Here is a 15912-nt window from a genome sequence, read left to right as displayed (position 1 = left end):
GGAGGGGCTTGCATTTGATTGACACCAGGTGTAACCAGTTGCTGTCTTGAATATTGATGAGTAGGAGAAAAGAGGCGCGCCGCAGGTTTGATTGACACATAGGGTAGCCAAGGCGAGATAGGGGCGGGCCTTGTTGATTGACACCAGAATGCAACAAACCGTTGCTTATATTAGTGAGCTCGAAAAAAAGGGATAAAATCACATTTTAATGCCTGTACAAGGCTCTTGTTGAACATAAATAAAATATTTTGAAATTATTTAATAATGCTGAACATAAATCAATTAATATTTTGAAAATATTTAATAATGTACTTTTTTTTTTCAAAATAAGCATAATGTACGGCACTTATTGCTTAGAGCAGAAAATACCCCCCTCACAAAAATAACCACACATATTTTAGATAGTATAAAATATGTTTCATTTTAGTTCAGAAAAAATGACATTTTTCACCACAGCAAAAGTTAAGAAATGGATGAATTTCTTATTCTCGATAAAAACATGGTCAAAAAGCTTAAGACAATGGGGTGGGAAAAAAAACACTGATTTGACAAAAACATGACATGGCACCTATAGACAAGAAATCTCAACATGGCATAGCCAAAAAACAATCTACTGTTAATTCCTCCAGGCGCTGAGGCTAAGCACAACAGTATGCTCATAAAGTGCTATCATGTATCGTTATTAACAGTATACTAAATGTTACAGAAGAAAAATGCGATGCGAAAAATGGATGAATTTGGGAATGTTCCATCAATCAAGATATCATAATGACATGAACATGAATAAATACTTCCAACAGTGTGCCCGATCTCTTCCAGGTTCAGCAATCCCCAAAAAATACTAAGGAGTTCATCCACAACTGTACAAATATGCTTCAATTGCTCCCGAGAGCATTAAGTGGATCGTCAAATAGGTTAGTCGAGTCCACTGTTGTGCTGGTCTCCTGGGAGGAAGGCGGAGTCTTTGCTTTCGGCGTCATCTTTGCCGTTGTCTTGACTGTGCTTGGTGTGAAAATGTCATCTTAAAGAGAGAAAAGGTTTGATTTAAAAAATAAATACTTAAACATGTTATTTCCTCAAATAGTGTCCGTCCTTCTAATAGTGTTTCCCGAATTTTATGGATCCAACACCAAGCAAAAATGAGCCAGGAAAACACCTTTATAAGCATCCCCCTGATCTGTGTTTGAGTTCATGAATCCCCGGCCACTATTTGCGGAAGTAGACAACTACTCAATATCTCCCTGTGATTTGCTTACCCATGTCGTCGTCAAAGATGGACACGCTGGATGCCATGGCCTTCTTGGTCTTCGTTTTTGGTGTGAACGAGTCTGTCAGGTCGGCAAAGATGTCGATGTTGTCGTCAAACAGACTGACATCAATGGGCTTGTCCTTGTCCTTTTTGTTTGCTTTAGTCAAGACGGCAACATCATCCTGTGAAGACACATTTGGCTGATGATGTTTGCATGGTTGTTAATTTTGTATAAAATATATTTTTTAAGTAAAATTTTTAAGTTACATATTATTTTTTTCTTTAAAAATAATAATAATCATGTTTTACTTTCCTAAATTTACTCATTCACTCCCAGCTATTTACACTGAAGCAACTCCCTTCGCTCCCGGCTGTTTCACTGAATTTTGACTGATTTTGCAAGGCCCACAGAATAATGTATTCTATCGGTATAAAAACATGGAACCTACCAAAAGAAAGATTAAAATCTCTTCTTTCATCAGGAAAAAAAGTATATTTCTATCTGTTTCTGTTTTGCAGCAATTAGCATGAGAATATAGCTAAGTTTCATCATTATTCACAAAACTGTTTAAAACAGTGGGGAGAAGAGCTTTTTGCAACATGGCCCTGATTGATCTCTATACCCTGCTGCCACCTGCTGGCTGTTTTCGTAATAACTACCATTGCTTTAAGCAACCTCTTCGGGTCAGAGGCTGCATCAAAGCCTTCTGCATGCTTTAGCATAAAACAAACTTATAAATATGTTTTTGGGACCATGGCAATATTTAAAATATAATTTTTTTATACGTTTTTGGGAGCAAATGAGTTAAAAAATTTAAGCTGTTGATATAATTGTTCCTGTTCTACTCTATACTTATGACATGTATGCTACTCACCAAAAGTTTAGACACACTTTCTAGTGATATTAAATGAGAAACTGTACAAACGTTTAGACTGGTAGTGTAATTTGAAGAAATGAAGTCACCTCAAAAATATCCTGCTTCGGAAAACTGTCGCTGCTCTTGACGTCTCTGCTACTCGTGGACGTAGCCGTCGAGCCGCTCTTCGCTCCGAAGATGTCGTCGTCGTTATCGTCATCTTGTAAAAACGGAGACGTCTTGGTCGTCTTTACCGTCGACTTTGGTTTCACGGTTTGGAAAAGGTCATCGCTGTTGTCGTCAAAAATGGACGGGAGGTTGCTCACGTCTTTCTTCGGTACTGCTAAAGCCTGACGTTCGGCCCTCTTCTTGACGGGGGGTTTGGGGGCGAGGGTGGTCGTGACAGAGGTGAAAAGGTTGTCGGAAGCAAAAATGTCATCCTCCTCAAAGGGAAGCAGCAGTTTGCCTTGGTTGCTGTCCTTACTGAAGTCTTGCTTCTTGGCGTGGTTGAAAACAGGCAGCGTCGGCAAAGAAGGCTTGATGGAGATTGGAGCCGGTGGAGGGTGAGAAAGTGGAGGCGAGGATGGAATTGGTGTGGAGTTCTGCGGGGCGATAGTCTGGCTCGACTGGTCTGGCGTTGGCAAGATGAGTGGAGGTGAGCTGGGGGAGTCCGCAGAGGGAATCCCATCTGGAACGTCGTCTTGCCCCTCCACTGATCTTTGAGAAACTTGCCTCGCCGCTCTGGTCTGTGGTCTTCGATGGATGGAACCTTTGACACGATTCTGCACAAAAAGATGTTCTGTTAGAGCAGGCAGAAGGCACATATTTTTACATGGAAAAAATCTCAATTGCGGGCTAACATCCCCCCCCCCCCACCTTGTTTGCGCTCTGTAAAGTCGGAACCTGAAGCGGCGCGTCAAAGCTGATTCCCGGCTCGTTGTCTATCCGGGCTCCGATTGGCGTCGTGGCGGGACTGGGGCTCATGCTGGAGCTGGAGACCCCAGAAGAAGAACTGGGATCCAGACTCGGGAGCACGCTTACGGCCCCCGGCATGCTGGGGGCTGAGCCAGGAAGAAACACAGCGGGGTTGATCTTCAGACTCACCTTAAAAAAAAGAAAAGAAAAGTATATTAATAATAAAAACCACAACATGTAACATACTATATTTGAGATGTGTGCAAGCGTTGCAAGAGGAAGAAATGAGAAGCTGGATTTGCAGTGAACTCACGGGGATAAGGACCAAGCCCTGCCGCAAATATGATATATATATAAAAAAAATATAATAATAATTATATATATATATATATATATTTTATATATATATATATTTTATATATATATATATATATTTTATATATATATATATATATATATATAATATATAATATGTATATATAATATATATATATATATATATATAATATATATATATATATATATATAATATATATATATATATATATATAATATATAATATGTATATATATATATATAATATATATATATATAATATGTATATATATATAATATGTATATATATATATAATATGTATATATATATATAATATATATATATATAATATGTATATATATATATAATATATATATATATATATAATATATAATATGTATATATATATATATAATATATATATATATATATATATATATATATATATATATAATATATAATATGTATATATATATATATAATATATATATATATATATATATATATATATATATATATATATATATATATATAATATATAATATGTATATATATATATATATATATATATATATATATATATATAATATATATAATATAATATATATATATATATATATAAATAAATAAATATAAAAAATATATATATATAAATAAATAAATATAAATATATATATATATATATATATAAATAAATATATATATAAATGTAATTGACATAGCGCCCGGATAAGCGGCTCAAAAAATGAATTAATTTGGATTTGGCCACTAGGAGCTGCATTGCAAATCCAGCCTACCAAGAGAAACAAGGCAAGCAAATGTATGAGACTTTTGTAAAAGTGGCATCTCTCCAGAGTTGAAAGATTGATGGTGCGGTCATTTAGGCGATAAGACAGAATGTGCAAAAACAGAGATGGCGAAAAAAGGAAACAGGGAAGTATTCAAAGAATGAAATGTGAGAAATGTCTAAAACAAAACAAAATTACTTGAAGTTTGCCAATCCTTGTTGACGGTTCTTTTGGTTCTACAGGACTTGCTGCAGGTTTCTGTGTAATTGGATTATAGTCAATTTATAATGTAACCAAAGAAAATTGATATAAGACAAAAGACAACAGTGGATCAAATCTTGGGAGGAAAAGTCTCACTCTGTGGACTCACCTGAATATCTGAAACAGTTTCTGGCTTGACTGGTGGCACCTTGTTATTAGACGTGTTGGGTTTCTCTGCTACTTTCTGAGGAAGAAAAGTCACCCCGCAAACAAACAAAAAAAAAGGCTGACTTCAATTACATGCTTTTAATTCAATCAAATTGCATAAGAATCAAATCAGTACCGGGGGCAAAGATTGGGGCTTGCTGGAGCCAAACAGGTCGTCCTCCTCGTCTTCCGAGAACAGACTTGGCGTTGCCGGCTTCGCAGAGCTGAGCTTGGAGCTCTACAAATGAAAGACATTTGGGTTAGGTTACGACACACTGGAACCTCCACGTGGACGTGCAGTCACATGTACTACCAGGACACTTCATTAGGAACACACGCACAATCCAAAAACTGAGCATCCTCATCCCAATCATGTTCATGCGGCTCTCGTATTGGATGTCATTGGATTGTGAAGGTGTACCTAATGAAATGGCCAAATGTGTGTTTGACCAGCGGAGAGGACAACAGAAAAAAAAAATAAAAATACTGACTGAGCTCTTCTCCGAGACGGCAAAGATGTCGACGTCTGGATCGTTGTCCTTCTGCTGGGTGGGACTAAACAACAATTCTTCATCTAGGAACACGCCGGTGCTCGTTGCTTGTGGTCGCTTCTCTGCAGGCTGAAAAAAAAAAATACTATATAGGTTAAATGGGCTCATGTTCATATGTGAACAATAACTGCTGTCAATAGACATAAGTACAGTTATTGCTTTTTCCCTTGATGGTAATTATTATTATTTTTGCCTCGTCTTTGTCAGTGATGAATAAGGCTACTGTCAATTAAGACAGACAGCCAAAATAAACCGGACAAACCTTTGCAGTGCTTCTGGCTGCAGGTTTACTTGGGGTGAAAATGGCATCGTGCTCATCCTCCTCTTCGCCATCATCAAACAGACTCAGAGTGTTCTTCTTGACTTTCTCTTGCGTCTTAACATTCGGTGGCGGGTTTTTGCCATCGCCGTCGTCGTTGTCGTCTTCATCCGGCATGATCTTGGCCTGCTTTTTAGCCAGAACGTCGATTCCCCCAAACAGGCTGACGGCTCCGACGGGCTTCTTCTTACATTCGGCGGTCTCCGATGACGACGGAGGAGTCTCTGGGGGCTTTACAAACGGTTTCTGCGGCACTGACGGTTTCTGCGGCACTGACGGTTTCTCATTCACCCCCTTCTTAGCATCTGCAGAATCTGTCGATTTTTCTAACAGGGCGTCGGGCTGAGAATCAATAAGAATATTAAATCAGCATAGTTGACTAAATAGAGAATGTTGTGCAGTAGTTTTTTTCTTAACTCTTTGACTGCCAAAAACGTTAAATAACGTTTCGTAAAATCCTATGGAGTGCCAAAGACGTTAAAATACGTTTTTGTTCCAAAACAGGTGAAACTAACCATTTTCTATTGTTGATTACTCAAAAACGGAATAAGGTAGAAACAAACTTTTTTTTTTCTGATGGAAGATGAGAGTCCAATCTTGTTTTGGCAGTATGTGTGTTTCCATAGTCCAAACACATAATTTTCTATGGACCTTGAAAGATCAGTCAAAATGCTTAAAATCGGCTGGCACCCACGGCATCCCTTTTCTGAAAACGTCTGGCAGTCAAAGAGTTAAAAAGACAAATTCCAGAGAATTTGTTTTCCTCATTGTACTCACTATAGCTGCTGCGTTTGTGCCGTCATCTGTTTTGCTTCCAAACAAAGATCCTGTATCTTCATCCTGCTCATCCTCGAACAAAAGACAAACTCTCTGGGGTTTCTTCTGACTGTGTGAAGAGAGACACAAACACAAGATGGCAATCCTTGGCATTCATTACCGAGTAGCAACTGGTGTTAGTTTTATCAGCCATTTTGTCACAGTTTTAGGCCAGTTTCAACCACACTTGTTAGTTTTTATCATAATTAGTCAATCTCATCCGTAGTCCATTTTTAGTCGACTATGAATCTAGCATTTTCGACTTTATTTTAGACCAGCAAAACACAATTTTATTTGTCTAGTTTTAGTCAACCATAACTGTCAATGTTTTAGTCAGGACAATCATTTAACCCTTGTATTTTTTTGTCATAAGATTAAGATCTTTTTGATGAAAAACAACTTGACACATAATTACAGTAAATCAACAAGTGGCTACTGTGGCTCCATGCTATGAGCTAGCAAGTTAGCCAGCATTAGTTAGCGGTCGGATTAACATTATTCTTGGAACGTTATAGCCGTTGGATTAATGTTACGTTATAACTATAATTATTTGTATGTTTGAACCTATCACCATGAATCCACCTGCCTGTCCCATTTGTTTGCGCATGTTCCAGATTTAAAAGGGGGTGTGTCACTGGGTCACATGACACAGTGTCACTGTGACAGATTAATAGACACAATTTTTTAAATCATTTCATTTTCGTTCATTAACTAAAATGTCCATAGATTACATGAAGTACATTTTCATCTCGTCTTCATTAGTCGACGAAAATGCATACCGATTTAGTCCCGGTTGTTTCGTTTTTGTTGACGAAATTAACACTAGTAGCAACGATTTACTGTATGTGTACGAGTTAAAGCAGGGGTGAGCAAAGGATGGCCCGTGGGCTCTGCTCTTTAATCTGGTCCACTAAGCATTTACATTATTGAGAATCTTGTAGTATTTGTAAATTCTCACTAATTCTTGTAGCTCCTCCATCTCTATTCTCCTAATATTTCAACCTCATACATGAAAAAAAAAAAAAAAAAGTGTTCCAACCTTTTGACTAGTTGTTTACGTACTGATGTGACCGGTCCAGAGTCAAAATAATTTTTTAAATACCTGGATTCTTTTGCTGGAGCAAACAGATCGTCTTCATCTTCGTCGAAGAGGCTGCCTTTCTGCGACGTCGTTACACTAGGAAGGCCGCAGGGGGCGCTGGCGCTCGGTTTTATTCCTCCCGTCTTGGTCTCCTGCTTAGCGGCGCTTGTTTTGGGGCTTATCCACTGGTCCTGACACATTGTTAATGAAGTGAGTAAATCAGACGGCAGACTGGAGAGAGACTCCCCCCACATACCTCATCTTTTTCTTTTTTTTTTTTTTTTCCCCCACATACCTCATCGTCGTCGCTGAAGAGGGAGCTGGCGATAGCTTTGCTAGGTTGCGGCGTGAAGGTTTTATCTGGGTTCGGTTTGGGGTTTGACTTTGAGGCAGATGCAAAGAGATCCTACAGGGACATTTGATAAGATTTTTTTTTTTTAAGAGATGGAAATTCTATACATCATATAAGACTATAAAAAGCTATACTGTCTACCTCTTCTTCATCTTCATCAAATAAAGACACATGAGGCTTGTTGATTTTGCTCTGACTCATCGTGTTGGGATGAGATTGACTCCTGGGCATAGTTGGAAATATCTAAACAGGGGGAAAAGCATAAAATAAACACCATAGATGCACACATTTGAGAAGATGCTAAGTAACTTGTTGTGACCCTTACTTGCGCGTCTTCATCATCAGAGAAGAGACTACTTGTAGGGGGTTTTGGGGTCTGAGTGACGGCTGTTGCAGCATCTTGAGCCAGCCCGTTCTAAAGAAGCAGATGAGAGAGCGTCAACATCATTACAACAAATATTGGAGCCCTGGAAGAAAATTCTGGTTAACTCTTTGACTGCCAGACGTTTTCAGAAAAGGGATTCCGTGGGTGCCAGCCGATTTTAAGCATTTTGACTGATCTTTCAAGGTCCATAGAAAAGGATGTGTTTGGACTATGGAAACACACATACTGCCAAAACAAGATTGGACTCTCATCTTCCATCAGAAAAAAAAAAGTTTGTTTCTACCTTATTCCGTTTTTGAGTAATCAACAATAGAAAATGGTTAGTTTCACCTGTTTTGGAAAAAAAACGTATTTTAACGTCTTTGGCACTCCTCCATAGGATTTTACGAAACGTTATTTAACGTTTTTGGCAGTCAAAGAGTTAATATAAACTGAGACAAACCTTGTCAGATTTCTCAGACTCGTTGCTGGGGGAGGAGGAGGGAAGACGTTTCTTGAGGCCTTCAGAGAGTAAGGTTTTTGTGCCAGGACCAAACATGGAGATGGCACCTGCCGGCATCTAAACATTCAAGTTAAGTCGTTAGAAAACAGTTTTTTTATTTTTTATTATTTGTGTTGTGTTTTTTGCTTTGTCTCTGTGGGGGCACATGCAAGTTATTTTTGGCAGGAAAAGTTTTGCGCTGGATTCCTCTTTAATCCATTAAGGACGGGAGAGCGTGACCGCGTTTCTCCCTTTAAAACCGGGAGAGCGTTTATGTCATTTTGTTGTGTTTTGACCAATTCTTGGTTTCTTAGCCGATGAAATACATCAGAATACGCACGATAGGGTGACGTGGGCCTCATAGCATGTCCTGGAATTTTATCCCAGCGATTATGGTTGACGCTGATTCGCGGGAGTTATTAAATAAATGACGTGATTGGCGACGGCACGGGAGGAATTTGAATCAGTGTAACGAGCCGACAGTAACATACTGTTAAGAAATATGTTTGTATTGGAACTAATGAAACTTGTAACTGGCTGGAAGTGTTTGGTTTCGGTGAACGGTATGGGATTTTTATTTTTTTTTTCAATAGGTTTTAGGTGAACTAATGAATACACACTCACTCGCACGCACATACACAATCACCCACATACAAAAAATAAAATAATAATAAAAAATAAAAAAGGGGAGAGCAATGATGATGACATGTCAAATCGGTAAAATTACCGAATGAACAATACTGAGCTCTCCCAAAAAAAAAAAAAGTAATATGTTTGTAGACAATGAGGATATTGAAATTTTTAATGGCTTTCTGCTTCAGGAGCTGAGATATCAATTATTTTTTAATATTGTTGAATTTCCAGGAAAACTTCAGGTTTTAGAGGCATGTTTTGTTAGGCACTTTAGGCCTTAATGGGTTAAAGATGTAAACATTTACAAATGTGTCAAGAACAAGTCGCAACTCAATGCTGACGTTTACCTTCTTCTCTGATTTTATAACCGGCTCTTCCACCTTCTTGTTCTGAGCGGCCTTCTCGCTGAATATGTCCCCGTCCTCGTCCTCGTCGAAAAGGTCAAGGGCCTTTTTGGGTTTGGATTTGACCTCTACAGCTGACAAAAAAAAAAAAAATACACCGCATACAACAAAGTGACGAGTGGAAATCAAAGTGATTATTAAAAGTGAACACACTTACCAGGAGCTGATTTTGTCATGCTTTTACCACTGAAGAAGTAATCATCCTCATCATCCTCCTCTTCATCAAACAGCCCCCCACTGACTGGGGCCGGTTTCGGGGTGACTTGGGCCTTGCTGGTTGGAGCTCCATTCTCTTTGTTCGCCGTTAAGTCACCCTCTGGCCTGAAGAGGTTGTTGTCTATTTTAAGAGAAACAAAAATGTGTTGGCTTGAGCGCTTTTATCATTAGTGATGGCAAAATGAAGCTTCATGAAGCACTTGCGATTTTTTTTTAAGTCCCCTAGATGGTACTCTTGGTTGGAAGATGCAGTGGAAATTTAATACATTTCCATTGCACTAGCCTTTATATTTAAACCAAGAGCACCATCTAGGGGACTTAAAAAAAAAATCACAAGTGCTTCATGAAGCTTTATTTTGCCATCACTATTTATCATACATGAAAAGGATATAAGGCGCTATATGCTAGCAGGCAGCGATTACCTGGAAATATCGAAACGGCACCAGGTGGAATTTTCTTGACAACTCTGCCAGGCTCTTTCGGGAGGAAAGGGGAAAAAATGGCCACATTAAAGCTTCAAATACATCTACATATATTGAGAAAACAAGGAAATTAAATAAATTAATTAGACTGACCTCTGACCCACATTGATACGTGCGTTATATGTTTTTTTTTTTTTAAATAATTTAAAAGAATATTATATCTATCTCTAATATATATCACTTATTCATTTAATAACGACATTTTCAGAGTAGAATGTAGAATGAATTTCCATGAATAAACTTGGTACTGTAAGTCAGCAAATTCAAGGTTATTAGTCATATTAGCCGTGTTTTCTTCGCTATTCAAGATTGCTGAACCCACATTAGCAACAGTTTTGCTCACTCCGGGTCAGATGATCGTCACATGACAATATATTTCCGAGTAAATACAGTATTCACTTTACCTGCAGCTTTAGTGGTGGTTTTGATGCTTTCGCTTGGTGGCTTTTCCTCTTTGGACACGGGCGGCTTTGGCGCATCGGAGAACAGATCACCCTGCGTGGCATCCCACAAAAAAAAAAAAAAAAAATGTGGATGCTATCACATAATCTTGACAGAAATGAGAACACTTTGATTTATATTACTTCATCGTCATCGTCGAAGAGGCCTTTCCCTCCACTGAAGAGACCGCTTTTCCCGCCAAATGGCGAGAATTCATCGTCGTCATCTTCATCGTCGTCATAGTCCATTTTCGGAGGTTTGAACATGTCGTCGCTGTCGTCGTCAGCCGCTGTATGAATGAAGAGCAACTTGAGCCACATGATGGATTTGGATTTGAAAAACATGATATACACACACACACACACACGACAATGAGGATGAATGAAAAGCCCGTCCGTACCATGCGAGTTGACAGGCTTTGCTTCTTTCTTGCTTTTACTTTTCCTCCTCGACGACAACGCTTTAAAAATTCGGTTTGATGAGAAGAAAACATCGATGAGCGTGCGGGTGAAGCGTGAATGTCTCATGTTTAAATTAAGATGGTGAAAAAATGTGAGGGAGGCAAAAAATAATTCAAACAGTCGCGACTTACAGGCTCGATCTCCCGTTGGTTTGCTAACCAGTTCGCCTTTGATCCTGGCGGCCAGCTCATCGGCAAAGGTCGACGGGCCTGCGCTCTGAAAAACACACCGCACATACACAGGGATGTGATTTGACCAAAGTGAAATTATCTGAAAATTTAGCCGGGGGTCTGGGGGCCGCTGGCACCCAGCTAGGTCCCCGGAGCTCATGGGTTTTCCGTGTTTTTAAGTACTTTCAATGCACTCACATGACAAAGAAATAGACAAAACAACAGCATAAATTTTCAATGTATATTGAACTATCCCATATAAAATGGCAGTTTTAGTCAACTCAAAATCAGTCACATTCAAAAACATTGGACTGCCTTTGCTTTTAAAAACTATCACTGAGAATATCATCATATCTAACTAATGTGATTACTAAGTTAACACATAAATAATGTTGAAGAGTTCAAATTTCATGAACAAATAATTGTATCATGACCAAATGAAAAGTAACTCATATTAGAGCATACCACAAATGTCTTTGTTATAGCAGAAGATGTTATCTGTCGGAGTCATGTGCATACACAATGAACCACTAAAAAAAAAAAAAAAAAAAAAAAATAAAAAAAATAAAAAAAATAAAAAAAAATCGGAATTTTTTTTTTGGGGGGGGGGGGGGGATAAAAAAAGCGGAATTCCGCGAATTAGCGGAAAAATCACATCCCTGCATACAGGATGTTACATTTCAGTCCTATGCATTGAATTTTTTTGGGGGTGAATTAATACCTCATTTAAAACTGAATATTGCAGTTTTTTGTGTACCTAATGTTAAGGCCGTTGTGAATGGACATACACAAGGGTGTAAACAAGCATACCTTTGTATCCTCCTCCTCTTTGTCCGACTCTCCAAAGATGTCAGAATCATCGTCTTCGTCATCTTCATAACTGGCCATCGACGATTTCTGTAAAAGTATATTAAGTTTGAAAAAACAACAAGTATATATAGTTAAAATGTTGAGCTGTCACGTTACTGTACCTTCTTGATAGCATGGTGACTGTTCTCCTCCTCCTGCATAAAGTCCTCATCTGAATTCTGTGCAACAACATTTTTGATTGAAAACAACAAAAATATCTTATCATAAAATGAAAGAAAAGCTGCCGGCCGAGCTCTCACATCTGCATCTTTGCCGTCTTCGCTGTCGATCACGCTGTCTCTCTCACTGTCCACTGAGAGTTCTGTGACGATAAACCGTTGGCGGACATGAACAATGGAAGATCTCGTGGGAAAGGGCGTCAGCCTAAAATACTAGAGCAATCCCCTTCATATTCACAGCTCACTAAACAAAAACGTACCTATTCATCGATCAAAAACACAGTTGGAGCTTCATTTAGACAAAAGTAGTACTTTGGTGCCGTCTCGGGGTCGATTTTTACTATTCGCGGCAGTGCTCGGCCCCAATCAAGAAAGGGGATTGCTATGTAAATATTATTATATTATATAATGCATCACCATCGCTCGACATGTCGCCAAGGCCGACGTCATCATTTTCCATGAAGGCCTGGGACCCAATCAGAAAAGGAAGCGGTCTGTCCACGTAAAGGTCCTTCAGAAACAAAAAAAACAATAATAACGAACATTGTTTTTTATGCATCATCGACTGTACATTTATTGACGACATTACCTTGGGTTCAAGGATCGCCTCCAATCTGTCATTGGCCTCCTCGTCCTCGGAGTCCGAGTTTCCGGCTTTGATGTCCAGGTGTTCGAAAGCGGACTCCAGAACCTTCAAGCCGTAATTCACTGCTTCCTGCATCTTGGGGATGAGCTCGGCTTCTTTTTGCTCGCGGGTTTTCTGTTGGGAAACGGCGACCATCACAGAGAGAAATATTATTGATCATGATGACACTGATTCTCTACCACCCTCTAGTGGCATAAGAAATAATCACAACCTTATTACAGCTCAGTTGTACTTAACTTTGAAGTTAAGTTAGTTTTGCATTTAATTAATCTAAAAAAATTGAAAGCTTTAAAATATTTATTTAGTTACAGTTTAACTGTTCTATGCATTACATTTTAACTATTTGACTGCCAAAAACGTTAAATAACGTTTAGTAAAATCCTATGGAGGAGTGCCAAAGACGTTAAAAGACGTTTGTTTCAAAACAGAGGTGGAACTAACCATTTTCTATTGTTGATTACTCAAAAACGGAATAAGGTAGAAACAAACTTTTTTTTCTGATGAAAGATGAGAGTCCAATCTTTCATTTGGTAGTATATGTGTTTCCATAGTCCAAACACATAATTTTCTGTGGACCTTGAAAGATCAGTCAAAAATGCTTAAATCGGCTGGCACCCACAGCATCCCTTTTCTGAAAACGTCTGGCAGTCAAAGAGTTAAACTAATCATTAGTGTAATTTTTCCCTGTATTTAGAGGCAGTGTTAATTAACATTCTAATAATTACCAGCATATTTTCCCATAATGAATTTTAGACCCATACAAACACTTCAAATGTTCAAAATCCTCACAACTTGATACCTGATCAGCCTGTTTCTCCACAGCATCAGTCTTGGGAACGGGCTCCTCGACCTCTTCATCGTACACTCTCTGCAACAGGAAACAAAAGGTCAATGCAACACGTCTGCTGTAACGTCGCCCGAAGACTACAAAGCAGAAGTTTACACTTTACATTCTCGATAAACTGCGTATTGGAGAGCATGAGGAAGTCGTTGAAGACTGAGTGCAGGCTGCTATCTGTGGCCTTGGTGTCTCGGATCAAGCTGTCCAGCTGATTTTCGATCTCGTGCGTCTTGGATAGCATTCTCTGAGAGAAGTCTTGTAGGAACAAGAAGAGCTGGAAGGCGGGGGGGTTTGGGCAACAGTCAGTACAGCTGATTTTCAGTGAACATATATATTTTTTTATGTTACCCCAGAGTCGGCTGCGAGCGACCAGTTGGCGCTGCTCTGCCGCATCTCGTCGAGGGTCCACGGTCTCTCCCAAACTTGAGCATCCGTAGAGACGTGGTCATTCCCGTCCGGGCCACTCGACATCTCATCTGGCATCCCGTTCATCTGCAGACACAAAACTGGATGTCGGTCAAGGAAGCATTTTACTATTCATCACTTTTTGATAAGTAGGACATGCAGTGCAGTGTCATGTAAACAATAATAGAGACCTACATGGCCCTGTAGATGATTTAGTAAGTAATTCCTTTTCCTGTCTGGTGGGGCGAGGATTTTCAAAATTCCAGGGGCTTGAGAACACGATTGTAAGCGGTCATCATACAAAGGAGCATTAGGATCATACTGGGAGCAGGGAAAAAAAAAAAAAAAATCGCTATGAGATTATAGTCGTTATCTCCCAAGAAAAAAAAGTTATACATTTTTTGAATATTTTTTTTTAAATAAAACTACTTTTTTCTGGAATACATAATATTCTGATAAAACTACTCAATTAAAAAATATACATATTTTCTCAAAAATACAATAGCTTATTCTTGGAAAATTATAAAAGATCTAGAAAATAGGCAACTTTCTCAAAAATATATGACGTCTTAGTAAGATTACGACTTTAAACTTTAATCTGTTTGCCCATTTTTAACTTAAAATATAAAAGTAAAATATAGGCCTTTTACATAAAATTCCAGCTATTTTTAATATTTCACAACAATATACATATTTATTCTTGTTATATATATATATATATATATATATATATATATATATATATAAATATATATATATATATATATATATACTCAAAAAAATAATCTAAAAATGACTTTGCACTTTTAAAAATACAATTTATGTAAAAGAAAATGAAAAATTATTTATTTTTAAACTTTGACAGTTTTGGGGAAACTATGGATGTTTAACATTTTCGACTGTCGGGATACATAAATTAAAAATAAAATTACGACTTGAATATCATAGTATTTATTTTCATCAAGGGCAAATGCCTCAAATTTGCTGCTAAAGATTTGAAGTGGAACCAGCCTGGAACTGTTGCCCTCCGGTCAAAGGTTTTAAAACGCTTCCCTGCTAAACAAACCGAACTCTTGGCAGAAATGAAATCGTTCGACTTATTTAAATACGTCACAGCTTGAGTACCTGAAATGTCAACGATAGCTTTATTATTGATGTCACTTGTAGCTATTCGACTGCTTTAAGGCATCCATTTGGACGTTAAACGACGACAAATGTGCAACGTGTTGCATTTAAAAGCAACCAAATTACAAACAAGGATTGTCACCATCTGCTACTTTGACAAAAGTTTCAATGTTTGAACTGGCAGGGGAGTGAGTGAGGGGGTGTTCAGTTAGCAAGTAGCTCAACTTAGCTAGCCAACGTAGACGTTAGCGCTCGCAAAGCGCCTTTGCTAACACAGACGCGTTAAATACATTTTCCCTTGAAACGGAAACCGTGCCTACCTTGAACACGTCCGGCCCGAAGAACCGCTTGGGACTGCGACGAGAAAGGACGCCGAACAAATGATCGATTATGCTAAATTTGGCCTTTCCCTCATTGGTCTTCTGACAGGTCAGCCATGTTCTGTCTGCAGACAGTCACCTGACTGCGGTCGCTAGGCAACCGCGATTAAGTGGGACGGAGTGGAACAAACAAGACAACATCTTTGCAACAATGATTTGCGC

The 15912-nt window shown here is 38.5% G+C and overlaps 1 protein-coding gene across 5 annotated transcripts; it reads right to left on the bottom strand.

Annotated features, from left to right (window-relative positions):
• Window positions 1–395: 395 nt before the first annotated feature.
• washc2c (WASH complex subunit 2C) lies at window positions 396–15846 on the bottom strand. 5 transcript variants are annotated; one of them, XM_077582649.1, is made up of 32 exons: window positions 15691–15834; window positions 14441–14566; window positions 14189–14332; window positions 13950–14114; window positions 13799–13867; window positions 12943–13113; window positions 12771–12864; window positions 12435–12496; window positions 12297–12353; window positions 12136–12222; window positions 11287–11371; window positions 11095–11154; window positions 10838–10983; window positions 10658–10748; window positions 10194–10247; window positions 9713–9892; window positions 9499–9629; window positions 8480–8596; window positions 7978–8067; window positions 7794–7895; window positions 7596–7706; window positions 7322–7491; window positions 6181–6289; window positions 5347–5745; window positions 5025–5153; window positions 4670–4771; window positions 4496–4570; window positions 4324–4383; window positions 2983–3210; window positions 2214–2888; window positions 1257–1431; window positions 396–1021 (listed from the first exon to the last, which is right to left on the bottom strand). In XM_077582649.1, the coding sequence occupies exons 3-32, from the start codon at window positions 14330–14332 to the stop codon at window positions 876–878; spliced, it is 4284 nt and encodes a 1427-aa protein (XP_077438775.1). In that variant the 5' UTR covers window positions 14441–14566; window positions 15691–15834; the 3' UTR covers window positions 396–875. The 5 variants fall into 5 exon arrangements, with proteins under 5 accessions (XP_077438775.1, XP_077438774.1, XP_077438777.1 ...); XM_077582648.1 differs by lacking the exon at window positions 14441–14566 and having other exon boundaries at window positions 15691–15846; XM_077582651.1 differs by lacking the exons at window positions 4324–4383; window positions 14441–14566 and having other exon boundaries at window positions 15691–15846.
• Window positions 15847–15912: the final 66 nt, after the last annotated feature.

This window comes from Vanacampus margaritifer, chromosome 12 (genome assembly GCF_051991255.1).
Source record: "Vanacampus margaritifer isolate UIUO_Vmar chromosome 12, RoL_Vmar_1.0, whole genome shotgun sequence".
Classification (NCBI taxonomy): Eukaryota; Metazoa; Chordata; class Actinopteri; order Syngnathiformes; family Syngnathidae; genus Vanacampus; species Vanacampus margaritifer.
Note: the sequence above shows the minus strand (reverse complement) of the source record. Positions and strands in the feature narration are given on the sequence as shown.

Coding starts and splice junctions, on each gene's coding strand:
- washc2c (XM_077582648.1), bottom strand. CDS start 14,332: ATGAACGGGATGCCAGATGAGATGTCGAGTGGCCCGGACGGGAATGAC. Junction 10,749..10,837: donor TCTTCGACGATGACGATGAA/GTAATATAAATC, acceptor GATGCCACGCAG/GGTGATCTGTTCTCCGATGC. Junction 5,154..5,346: donor CAGCCAGAAGCACTGCAAAG/GTTTGTCCGGTT, acceptor TTTTTTTTTCAG/CCTGCAGAGAAGCGACCACA.